Below are 11,224 nucleotides of genomic sequence, written 5' to 3'. Positions count from 1 at the left end.
ATAGGTGACGGTGTCATTCACTGTCACATCTTTACCCAACCTACAGTCTGGCATGTTTGATGTTTCTGAAATATTTGTAGGATTAAAGAATGGATTTTTGTCATTGTTCAGTGATTCCAGTTGGGTTCTAAGATTAAGAGGCTGATTGGTTTCCTTTCTTTCCCCCATCTAGGAAGAGATGGCGGCTGCTGGGCGATGAGAGACAGTGACAACTGACCTTGGTTTGGCGTGCAAGCACTATGGGACCTGAGGCCGTGGCTGCTTGGGCAGCCGGCCCGTGCTGGTGATGCTGGGAGGCCTCTAGGCCTGCTGGCAAACACGACTCTGATCTCGGAAGTGGCTGATTGTGGCAGGATGTGTCGACGATGATGATGGCCAGAAAGCAAGATGCCCGCACCCCCACCTACAACATCAGCGTGGTGGGCTTGTCTGGGACCGAGAAGGAGAAGGGCCAGTGTGGCGTGGGCAAGTCCTGCCTGTGCAACCGCTTCGTGCGGCCCAGCGCCGACGAGTTCCACCTGGACCACACCTCGGTGCTCAGCACCAGTGACTTTGGCGGGCGAGTGGTCAACAATGACCACTTCCTCTACTGGGGAGAGGTTAGCCGCTCCCTGGAGGACTGCGTGGAGTGTAGAATGCATGTTGTGGAGCAGACAGAATTCATCGATGACCAGACTTTCCAGCCCCATCGCAGCACGGCCCTGCAGCCCTACATTAAGCGGGCTGCTGCGACCAAGCTGGCATCTGCTGAGAAACTCATGTACTTTTGCACTGACCAGCTGGGGCTGGAGCAGGACTTTGAGCAGAAGCAGATGCCGGACGGGAAGCTGCTGGTGGATGGCTTCCTTCTCGGGATCGATGTTAGCAGGGGCATGAATCGGAACTTTGACGAGCAGCTCAAGTTCATCTCCAACCTCTACAATCAGCTTGCGAAAACAAAAAAGCCCATAGTGGTGGTCCTGACCAAGTGTGACGAGGGCGTCGAGCGGTACATTCGAGATGCACACACTTTCGCCTTAAGCAAAAAGAACCTCCAGGTCGTGGAGACCTCGGCCAGGTCCAACGTGAACGTGGACCTGGCTTTCAGCACCTTAGTGCAGCTTATCGACAAAAGCCGGGGAAAGACGAAAATCATCCCTTATTTTGAGGCCCTCAAGCAGCAGAGTCAGCAGATCGCGACGGCGAAGGACAAGTACGAATGGCTGGTGAGTCGCATCGTGAAGAGCCACAACGAGACCTGGCTGAGCGTCAGCCGCAAGATGCAGGCCTCGCCCGAGTACCAGGACTACGTCTACCTGGAAGGGACCCAGAAGGCCAAGAAGCTGTTCCTGCAGCTCATCCACCGCCTGAAGCATGAGCACATCGAGCGCCGGCGCAAGCTGTACCTGGCCGCCCTGCCCATGGCCTTTGAGGCTCTGCTCCCCAACCTCGAGGAGATCGATCACCTCAGCTGCGTGAAAGCCAAGAAGCTCCTGGAAACCAAGCCGGAGTTCCTCAAGTGGTTCGTCGTGCTTGAGGAGACGCCGTGGGACGCCACCAGCCACATCGACAACATGGAAAACGAGCGGATTCCCTTTGACGTCATGGACACCGTCCCCGCGGAGCAGCTGTACGAGACCCACCTGGAGAAGCTGAGGACTGAGAGGAAGAGAGCCGAGATGAGACGGGCCTTTAAAGACAACCTGGAGACCTCCCCCTTCATCACCCCAGGCAAGCCCTGGGAGGAGGCCCGCAGCTTCATCATGAACGAAGACTTCTACCAGTGGCTGGAGGAGGCCGTGTACATGGATATCTATAGCAAACACCAAAAGCAGATCATAGACAGGGCCAAGGAGGAGTTCCAGGAGCTGCTGCTGGAGTGCTCCGAGCTGTTCTACGAGCTGGAGCTGGACGCGAAGCCCAGCAAGGAGAAGATGGGGGCCATCCAGGACGCCCTGGGGGAGGAGCAGCGCTTCAAGGCGCTGCAGAAGCTGCAGGCCGAGCGCGACGCCCTCGTCCTGAAGCACATCCACTTCGTGTACCACCCCACCAAGGAGACGTGCCCCAGCTGCCCGGCCTGCGTGGACGCGAGGATCGAGCACCTCATCAGTTCCCGCTTCATCCGGCCCTCAGACCGGAACCAGAAGAACTCTCTCTCCGACCCCAACATCGACAGGATCAACTTGGTTATCCTGGGCAAAGATGGCCTTGCCAGAGAGTTGGCCAACGAGATCCGAGCTCTTTGTACGAATGACGACAAGTATGTGATTGACGGTAAGATGTACGAGCTTTCCCTGAGGCCCATTGAGGGCAACGTCCGGCTGCCGGTGAACTCCTTCCAGACACCAACCTTTCAGCCCCACGGCTGTCTCTGCCTCTATAACTCAAAGGAATCCCTGTCCTATGTCGTGGAGAGTATAGAGAAGAGCCGGGAGTCCACGCTTGGCAGGCGAGATAACCACCTGGTCCATCTTCCCCTGACGCTCATTTTGGTCAACAAGAGAGGGGATACCAGCGGAGAGTCCCTGCACAGCCTGATCCAGCAGGGCCAGCAGATCGCGAGCAAACTCCAGTGTGTCTTCCTCGACCCTGCCTCTGCTGGCATCGGCTACGGGCGCAACATCAACGAGAAGCAGATTAGTCAGGTTTTGAAAGGACTGCTGGACTCCAAGCGTAACTTGAACCTGGTCGGCTCCACGGCCAGCATCAAGGAGTTGGCTGACGTCGACCTGCGTATCGTGATGTGTCTGATGTGCGGAGACCCTTTCAGCGCCGATGACATCCTCCTCCCCGTCTTGCAGTCCCAGACCTGTAAGTCTTCACACTGCGGGAGCAACAACTCGGTTTTACTTGAGCTGCCCATCGGCCTACACAAGAAGCGCATCGAACTGTCTGTCCTTTCCTACCATTCCTCGTTCAGCATCAGAAAGAGCCGCTTGGTTCATGGGTACATTGTGTTTTATTCTGCCAAACGTAAGGCCTCCTTGGCCATGTTACGTGCCTTTCTCTGTGAAGTGCAGGACATCATCCCCATTCAGCTCGTGGCACTCACCGACGGCGCCGTTGACGTCCTGGACAACGACTTGAGTCGGGAGCAGCTGACGGAGGGCGAGGAGATTGCCCAGGAGATCGACGGAAGGTTTACAAGCATCCCCTGTAGCCAGCCTCAGCACAGACTTGAGCTCTTCCACCCCTTCTTTAAGGACGTGGTGGAGAAAAAGAACATCATTGAGGCTACGCACATGTACGACAACGCTGCCGAGGCCTGCAGCACCACGGAGGAGGTGTTCAACTCGCCCCGGGCGGGCTCCCCTCTCTGCAACTCAAACCTGCAGGATTCCGAAGAGGACCTCGAGCCACCATCGTACAACCTCTTCCGAGAAGACACATCACTGCCCGCTCTGTCCAAAGACCACTCCAAGCTCTCCATGGAGCTGGAGGGCAACGACGGGCTGTCCTTCATCATGAGCAGCTTTGAGAGCAAACTCAACAACAAAGTACCTCCGCCAGTCAAACCAAAGCCCCCTGTCCATTTTGAGCTCACAAAGGGGGATCTGTCCTATTTAGACCAAGGTCACAGAGACGGGCAGAGGAAGTCCGTGTCTTCTAGCACCTGGCTACCTCCAGATGGCTTTGATCCTTCCGATTACGCCGAGCCCATGGACGCAGTGGTCAGGCCGAGGAATGAGGAGGAGAACATCTATTCCGTGCCCCACGACAGCACCCAGGGCAAAATCATCACCATTCGGAACATCAACAAAGCCCAGTCCAACGGCAGCGGGAACGGCTCTGATAGCGAGATGGACACCAGCTCCCTGGAGCGTGGCCGCAGGGTGTCCGTCGTGAGCAAGCCGGTGCTGTACAGGACGAGATGCAGCCGCCTGGGGAGGTTTGCCGGCTACCGCACCAGCTTCAGCGTGGGCAGTGATGACGAGCTGGGGCCCGTCCGGAAGAAGGAGGAGGAGCAGGCGTCCCCGGGCTACAAGGGGGACAGTGCTGTCATTCCGTACGAGGCAGACGAAGATCCACGGAAGAGGAACATTCTCCGCAGTCTGAGGAGGAACACCAGGGTAAGGCCCGGTCAGGGGTGCGGCGGCCTCACAGGCGTGACCTGCCCGGCGTCTCCATGAGAGTTGTGTGATTGACGGTGATGATGATGTTCGGGGACAGCCTGCTCTGGGAAAGAGGTGCTGTGTGTGTGCGCACGAGTGTGTGTGCATGTGCGCTTATGCACACGTGTGTGCATCTACGTTGAGCGTTAAAGGGTTTTAGCACCATCTCAGCTATGCTGGCGGCTCTCTCCTAGTCGGGGCTTTAGGTAGTCTGAGTTGCCTTTGTCCAGAAATAATAGTTAATTACCAGAGAGCAGATAGGGTAGGGCCCCACGTGTCCTGACGAGGAGCCAAGCAAGCCTGGGATGGATTGCTCGCCCACCCTGCCTCCCCTTTCGCACCGGAATCCAGCGTTGGGAGCCACCGTTGTCCGCTGTGAAGCACACATTTGGTTTATAAGGAAGGGGGGTCATGTGATTTATGAAGGAAGCCTGCAGCTTGTCACGTTGTTACCGTGTTTTCCCCATAAGTAACGCACCCACATAAATAACACACCCACACGTACAACGTGTGGAAACAACATTAAGGAAAGTGGTTCTGGCGTAACACGTGTGTAATCTGCGTGAAGATGTGGACAGTTGGGTGCGAGTTTTGCTTGCACAGATCAGTGAAGGGGCTTCTAGCCCAGAAAAGAAGAGTAAGACCTTTCCCACCTCAGGGTGCAAGCCTGTCCTAGGTCAGGAAATGAGAGAGCATCCCCATGGTTTTACCTGTAAGTGGGCTGCTGTTGAGGTCCGCAAGAGCCCGGGGATCGTGTTGAGGCCACAGTGGGTCTTCTTCCTGGCAGAGCATTGCACTTTGTAGGGCACATGCCTGTGAGCAGCACTTCGTCCCCTAGAAACTGTATTTCCCAACTTAGCTCCCATTTAGTGTGGGAGGAACGAACCCTCCTTGCGCTTCAGAGAAGGCGATCGTGATAAGACATGTTATGTAATCCCCCCACACCAAGCATGCAGCCCTGGTGGCATAGCAGTTAAGCGCTTGACCACAAACTCACCTGGGCGCACTGGGGGAGAGAGACCTGGTGATCTGCTTCCATGAAGATCTCCCACTGACCTGGAGTGGATTCCGACTCACAGCGCCCCTAGAGGACAGAGTGGAACTGCCCCACAGGGTCTCCAAGGCTGTCAGTCTTCACAGAAGCAAAGCCCAAACCACACCCACTGCCGTGGAGTCGATTCTGACTCACAGCGCCCCTAGAGGACAGAGTGGAACTGCACCACAGGATTTCCTAGGCTGTCAGTCTTCACAGAAGCAAAGCCTGAACCACACCCACTGCTGTGGAGTCCATTCCAACTACAGGACAGAGTGGAACTGCCCCACGGGGCTTCCAAAGCTGTCATCTTTATGGAAGCAGACTGCTTCATCTTTCTCCCAAGGAGCTGCTGGTGGATTCAAACTGCAGACATTTTGGTTAGCAGCCAGCTGCTTAAGCACTGCACCACCAGGGCTCCTTAGGTTATTAGAAGACAGAGCAACTCAGAAGGTTCTAGAGTCCAGGGCACTACCAGTTCTGTTGTTAAGTAAAATCTGGGGGCCAATTCTGCAGCTGGGCTAGTTTAGAGTCACTGGGGGTGCTGGCCGTGGCGCCATGCCCTCGAGGACGGTGGAGCCACCTCATGGGCCCTGGTTGCAGACAAAGTGCTCCCCAAGCAACAGTGACAGGAGGGAGCATCCAGACTTCTCACCTGTGCCGTGTCAGGGCAGGGAGGGGTGAGGGGGTCACGGCTCTCCTGCCCCACCCCTCTCCCTCCCTGCTGACTGTCACAGGGCCTCAGCGTCCTTCCTTTCCAGCTGAGCTCTTCTTGGCTTATTTCTCCACGTGGATTCCTTGATCTGCCTTTGTATTCTGTTCTGCAGACATTGGTGGGGGCAGACCCATTGCAGACAGTCCCTGTTCAGGAGGCCACAGTATGCCCTTACCCCCCTCCCAGTGTGTTCCCCAGCTTTCCTACTTAGGCAGATTGGACTCCAAACGTTGTGGACATCTGGGTTCTCTTCCTCCTGCACCCCAAGACTGCTGTCAGCACGGTGGGGCTCAGCGCAGGCCATCCTCACGTTGGGGGGTCTTGCACATGTGGGAGTTAGAGCGGTGGCATGGTTGCACGCTGTGAGTTAAAGCCACTTTTCTGACTTCTGCCTTCTTAGTTATGACTTGTTGCAAAGGGTGTTTTTAGACACGTTCCCAAATGAGCCATGCTTTAAAGACTCACAGGGCGCTCAGGGGAGCCCTCGGGGTCCTGGGAGCCGCTCCGAGCCCTGTGCTCTGCCAGTAACGCGCACGTGCTCACCTGGGACTTCCTTGCCCAGCCCACTGGGTCAGCGTGTAAGAAGGGGTCGCCTCCCGGGCTATCTTTAGGTACGCCGGCCACACCTCCTCAAGACAAATAAGAAAAGATACCTTTGGCCCAAGAGCAGCAGCGTGCCAGGAGTCCCTTTCAGAGTGTCCTTGGAAAGAGCGAGTAGAAGGCGGAATTGTCTTTTCCTGCTTTGGAGAAACGGCGCTGTGTGGGGGACTGTGGCTGCTTTGTCACCGTGAGGCAGAGATAAGCAAGGCCCGTTGTCCCGCTGCGGGAGCAGACCCCATGTGGGGAACACGGACTGACACTTGTTTTCCTGGAAAAGCAAAATACGGTCAGGGTGGAGAGTGCCAAGCTGGCCCTCCGTGGGGGGTCCGGCCCTTGGTTTTTATTGGCATGACAAAGCAACACAGTATTTATTTGAAGTGAAGGGCCAAGCACTCCAATTTCAGTTTGTAACAGAAAAGACACTGAGTCGTCCTGGATGCCAGACACCCTTGGGAAATGGCTTAGGCCCTGCTTGCCCAGACTTCAGTGCCCAGGGAGGTAGGGCAGCCAGGCCTACAGAGCTACTGAAAACAGGTGGTCGGCCTGGGGAGGGCTGCGTGGGGTCGGAGGGGAGCCTGGCTGGGGGCAGTTAGGGTACTGTGTGGTCAGTAGCTGCCAGTCGAGTTGGCCGCTGACCCCTGGCGACTTCGTGTGTGACAGAATGAGGCACACCCAGGGCCTTGTGCCTTCCCCATCGTGATCCGTAAGGTTTTGTCACTGGCTGATTTTCAGAAGTCGCCAGGCCTTTCTTCCTTCTCTTAGTCTAGGCTCTGCTGAAACCTGTTCCCATCCTGGCAGCACACAGGCCTCTGCTGACAGACAGCAGCTGTGCGTGAGGCACACTGGTGGGAATCGAACTCAGGTCTTCCACATGGAAGGCAGGCAGGGATTCTGTCACTGAACTACCACCTACTTCCCAGCACTGTGGTGTGTATTGATTAGGGATCAAGTGTCTGGGAGTCAAATCCCAATTTCTCTGCTTCCTCTTTGGGCCTTTGGGCACGTGATTGACATGTCCGTGTCCCTTCTTCTGCACGAGGGGGAGGATGGTAGGAGCACCTTCCCCGTCAGGTTGTGGAAAGTGAAAGGCGAGAATGTCTGAAACCACTGACCACATTGCATGCTGGGTAAGTGGTAGCTATTTGTTACCTAGACCTGGAAGAATGCGTGGGACTGAAGGAATGACTCGAGCTGAGGAAGGGTTTGAGGATAAAAACCTTCAAAGGTTTTTACTCAAGGAGGGGAGAAAAACGGTCTGGTCTAGCTGAGGATTTGAGGGACCTGCGGTGTCCCCTTCGTGTGAGTTGTAACCCCCGGTGTTACTGTGTGACTTTCTCAGCACTTAACCGTGGCAGCCGCCCTGACGAACAAAGGCTGTGCTCGGGCACCGGCGCCACGTGGAAAAGGCGCAGCTGCCCAGCGCCCCGGGCTCGCTGGCTGGCTGAGCGCTTTACTGCACAACTGGCGTCAGGTGGGGATGGCTTTCCTTCTCACTGAGGGACGTGCAGCCCGAGAGGCTGGCTCTCCCCACCCCCCGGGGCCTCGGCCCAGCTGAACTGTTCTGCCCCCCGCCCTCCTGGTGGGAGCCTTCCGCACACAGCTGAGTGAGAGGGAAGCCTGCGCTTCCCTGGCTCTGTGAATAGGCGCTTTGTGTGCAGTTGCCGCTGCCGCACATGGTCTCTGTCTCCAGGAGCCACGCGTTTGCAGAGATGAGCTCGGGACCAGCCGCGTCCTATCTGAGGGCCGGGGAACAGGCCAGGGGAGCCCAGCTCCACAGAGCGCGCCTTTGGGGCCAGCCCGTGTCTCTAAATGTGGTGCGTTGGACCACAGACTCACAGGGCGCACATTACTGACCACCTCTCCTGCTGTCTGATGTGTTTTGATTTTTGTGTTTAAAATTGACAAAAACAAAACAAAGATGACATCGCGTGATAAAGAACATCTTTCGCTCGCTGTGGCCACCGCATGACAGGACGGCCTATTGAAAAGCAGAGCAAGTCAATCACGCATTGTTCGGTCTGTGGGGCACCCAGGAGCCAGTTGACAGTTGGTGTGGATGTGTAGCCCCCCAGACAGCCCCCCCCCCCAGGGAACTGGCTTATTGCAGCGGCTCCGGTGAATCGGCCGGTTGTTAGAGCTTTGTGTGGACACAGCCTCCGTTCTGTGAGGCCTAGAACGGAGTTCAAGTTTCTAGTGTGAATCAAAACCAGCTGGAGAATCGGGCTGCCCGCTCCCCCGGGAGAGAGCTTGCATTTGGATGACCAGCTGAATGGCGGGAAGCGCGAGCTCTTTGTAAACTGTTCAGGAAGGGCTCTCAGTGTGTGCTTGGGAAAAGGCAGATTGCGTGCAGGGAGCTTGAAGCCCCAGTAAACACCTTGCTCTAAAATAGGGAGGTGGGGGTGCCGGCTCGACCTGGGATTTTGTGGCCTCTGAGACACTGTCTCGTGGGAAGGCTGTATCCTTCTCTGCACAGCACCTGCTCCTCCGGGCCCGCCTTCACTCCTCGAGGAGGGGCCGCGCAGGTCAGCGCCCTGGCGTTCACTGAGCACTCGCTGTGTACCTGGCGTTGAGTTTATGTTCACCGCCTAGACCGTCTCCAGGACGACAAGTTTGAAACAAGTCTTGACGTGTGATTTCAATGTTCTCAGAAGGGAGGAGGCCAGGGTGCTAAGCAGTCAGATGAGGAGCTCTGACCGCAATGAGGAAATCCAGGAAAGGGCCCTGGGAACTGTTCTCAGGCTGAGCTGAAGGCAAGGGGGCGGCACCCAGAGGGAGAGGCCCTGCGGGGAGTGTCCGGGCCCAGCAAACAGTGCGCAGCTTGGCCTTGAAAATGCAGCGGGCGTGTTCTGAGAGTCAGAAGGCGTCCAGTGCGGCTGCTGCCCGAGAGAAGTGAGGGAGAGCCAGGCCCGGTACCTGAGGGCTGTGCGCACCGCGTGAGGGGTTTGTGCGAATACCTGCTGTGGGAGCTGGGGGTGGAGCTAGGTGTGTTCACCCCGTTTGTTCAGTTATTACTTTCACCAGCCTTGTTCTTTTTCTTGTCGCTTTTGTAAATAGCCATCACTGTTCTGGTTCCCTAGTGCTACTCTGACAAGAATATACCACAGATGGGATGGCTTTAACAAATAGGAGTTTATTGTTAGAATCGTTGGAGGCCAGAAGTCCGAGGTCCAAGTGCCAGGCTCTAGGGGCTGGGTGAAAGCCCCTCGACCTTGGGCTTCAGCTCTGCCTCCTGCTCCCGGCCCGCTCAAGCCAGAGGCATCTCTTCATTTAGGCAGCTGCTGGCTGCTGAGGCTGACAAACCCAAGGTTGACAGGTAAAAAGGCACAGTCCTGATGTCACCAAACCACACGGCAGGCTATTAATTCAAGTCCATTGAAAGTCCCAAGATCGGCAGAGCCTGGCAGGCTGCTGAACGACTCAGCTATGTGGAGGGTCTAAGCATGCCATAAGCTAGAGACCATTCCCAAAGCTGCTGCTTATATACAGGAAGCAGACCGCATACCCAAAGCAGCTACTCAGCTGCCCTAATAGAGTCACCTTGGGGAATAACTGCCACCAGCTGCCCAGCCACTCAGCCAGGCCCAGCCAAGGTGACGCACAAACTTAACCACCACAATCACACACCTTTGCCAGTTCCACTTTTTGCAGGTGAATACTGTTGACAGCAGTTGACAGTAATGGGCTGGGCAGCCCTACCCTTAATCGGTGTGGGTTCCCATCACTACTAAGGAAAGCTCAGAATGCTGTAAGCAATAACCCCGCCTACCCTCCTGCCTCGCATCCCTGGGGGCTAGTTAAACTTTGGTTTCTATATATTTGCCTTTTCTTGTCTTTTCATACACCTCTTACCAGTCTTAAAGGAGCCCGGGTAGTACACTGGTTAAGCTCTTGGCTGCTAACCAAAAGTTTGGTGGTTTGAACCCATCAGCCATGCTGCTGTTGCTGTTAGGCCCTGTCGAGTTGGTGCCAACTCATAGCGACCCTGTATACAGTAGAGCGAAACACCGCCTAGTCACACGCCAGCCTCTCAGTCCCTGCTGTCCCTGAGCCCATCATCGCAGCCACTGTGTCAGTCCGTCTTGTTGAGGCCCTCCCCCTTTCTCGTTGACCCGCCGCTTTGCCAATCACGATCTCCTTCTCCAGGGCCTGATTCCTTCTGACAGCATGACCACAGGAGGTGAGATGAAGTCTGGCCATTCTCGCTTCCGAGGAGCATTCTGGCTGCACTTCCTCCGGGACAGATTGGTTAGGTCTCCTAGCAGTCCATGGCGCTCTCAGCGTTCTTCACCAACACCGCTACTCAGAGGCATCAACTCTTCTGTCTTCTTTAGTCATTGCCCAGCTTTCACGTGCACATGAGGCGATTCAGAATACAACGGCTTGGGTTACGCGCACTTTAGTCTTCAAAGAGACATCTTTGCTCTTCAGCCCTTGAAAGAGGTCTTTTTTTATATAATTCTGATTTGGGTGAAAGTTTATAGAGCAAATTCACTTTCCATACAGCAGCTCACATATACTTTCTCTCGTGACATTGATTGCAATTTCCCTTAATGTAACAGCTCCCCTCCCACTTCCTACCCATAGTTACCTCTTCCCTGGGTCCTTCCCTCCATGCGCCCTACCCCCCAGCTGTCTCCCTGTGCAAACACAGCCCTTCTGTTCTCTCATGATTGTTCTCTCCAAGGAGTGTGTCTAGCTAATGTGAATGTTCAGCTCATGTGCCTGTCTTTTGTTTGGCTGGAAGCCACAGGAGTGAGTTCAATTCCAGACCTGAAGGGCAGCTAG

At 55.7% G+C, this 11,224-nt stretch overlaps 1 protein-coding gene across 1 annotated transcript in view; it reads left to right on the top strand.

Moving 5' to 3' along the window:
• Positions 1–365: 365 nt before the first annotated feature.
• Positions 366–11,224, top strand: part of ARHGAP35 (Rho GTPase activating protein 35) — a 101,029-nt gene continuing 90,170 nt past the window's right edge. The window contains exon 1 of the mRNA XM_007942879.1: positions 366–4,049. Within this exon, the coding sequence (XP_007941070.1) occupies positions 366–4,049 (3,684 nt within the window). The remainder of the gene's footprint in view (positions 4,050–11,224) is intronic.

The sequence above is a fragment of the Orycteropus afer genome, unplaced genomic scaffold, assembly GCF_000298275.1.
Source record: "Orycteropus afer afer isolate SDZICR_OR568_19922 unplaced genomic scaffold, OryAfe1.0 scaffold00099, whole genome shotgun sequence".
In the NCBI taxonomy this organism is placed as follows: Eukaryota; Metazoa; Chordata; class Mammalia; order Tubulidentata; family Orycteropodidae; genus Orycteropus; species Orycteropus afer.
The sequence above is the reverse complement of the archived record's forward strand: the minus strand, read 5'-3'. Positions and strand labels throughout refer to the sequence as shown.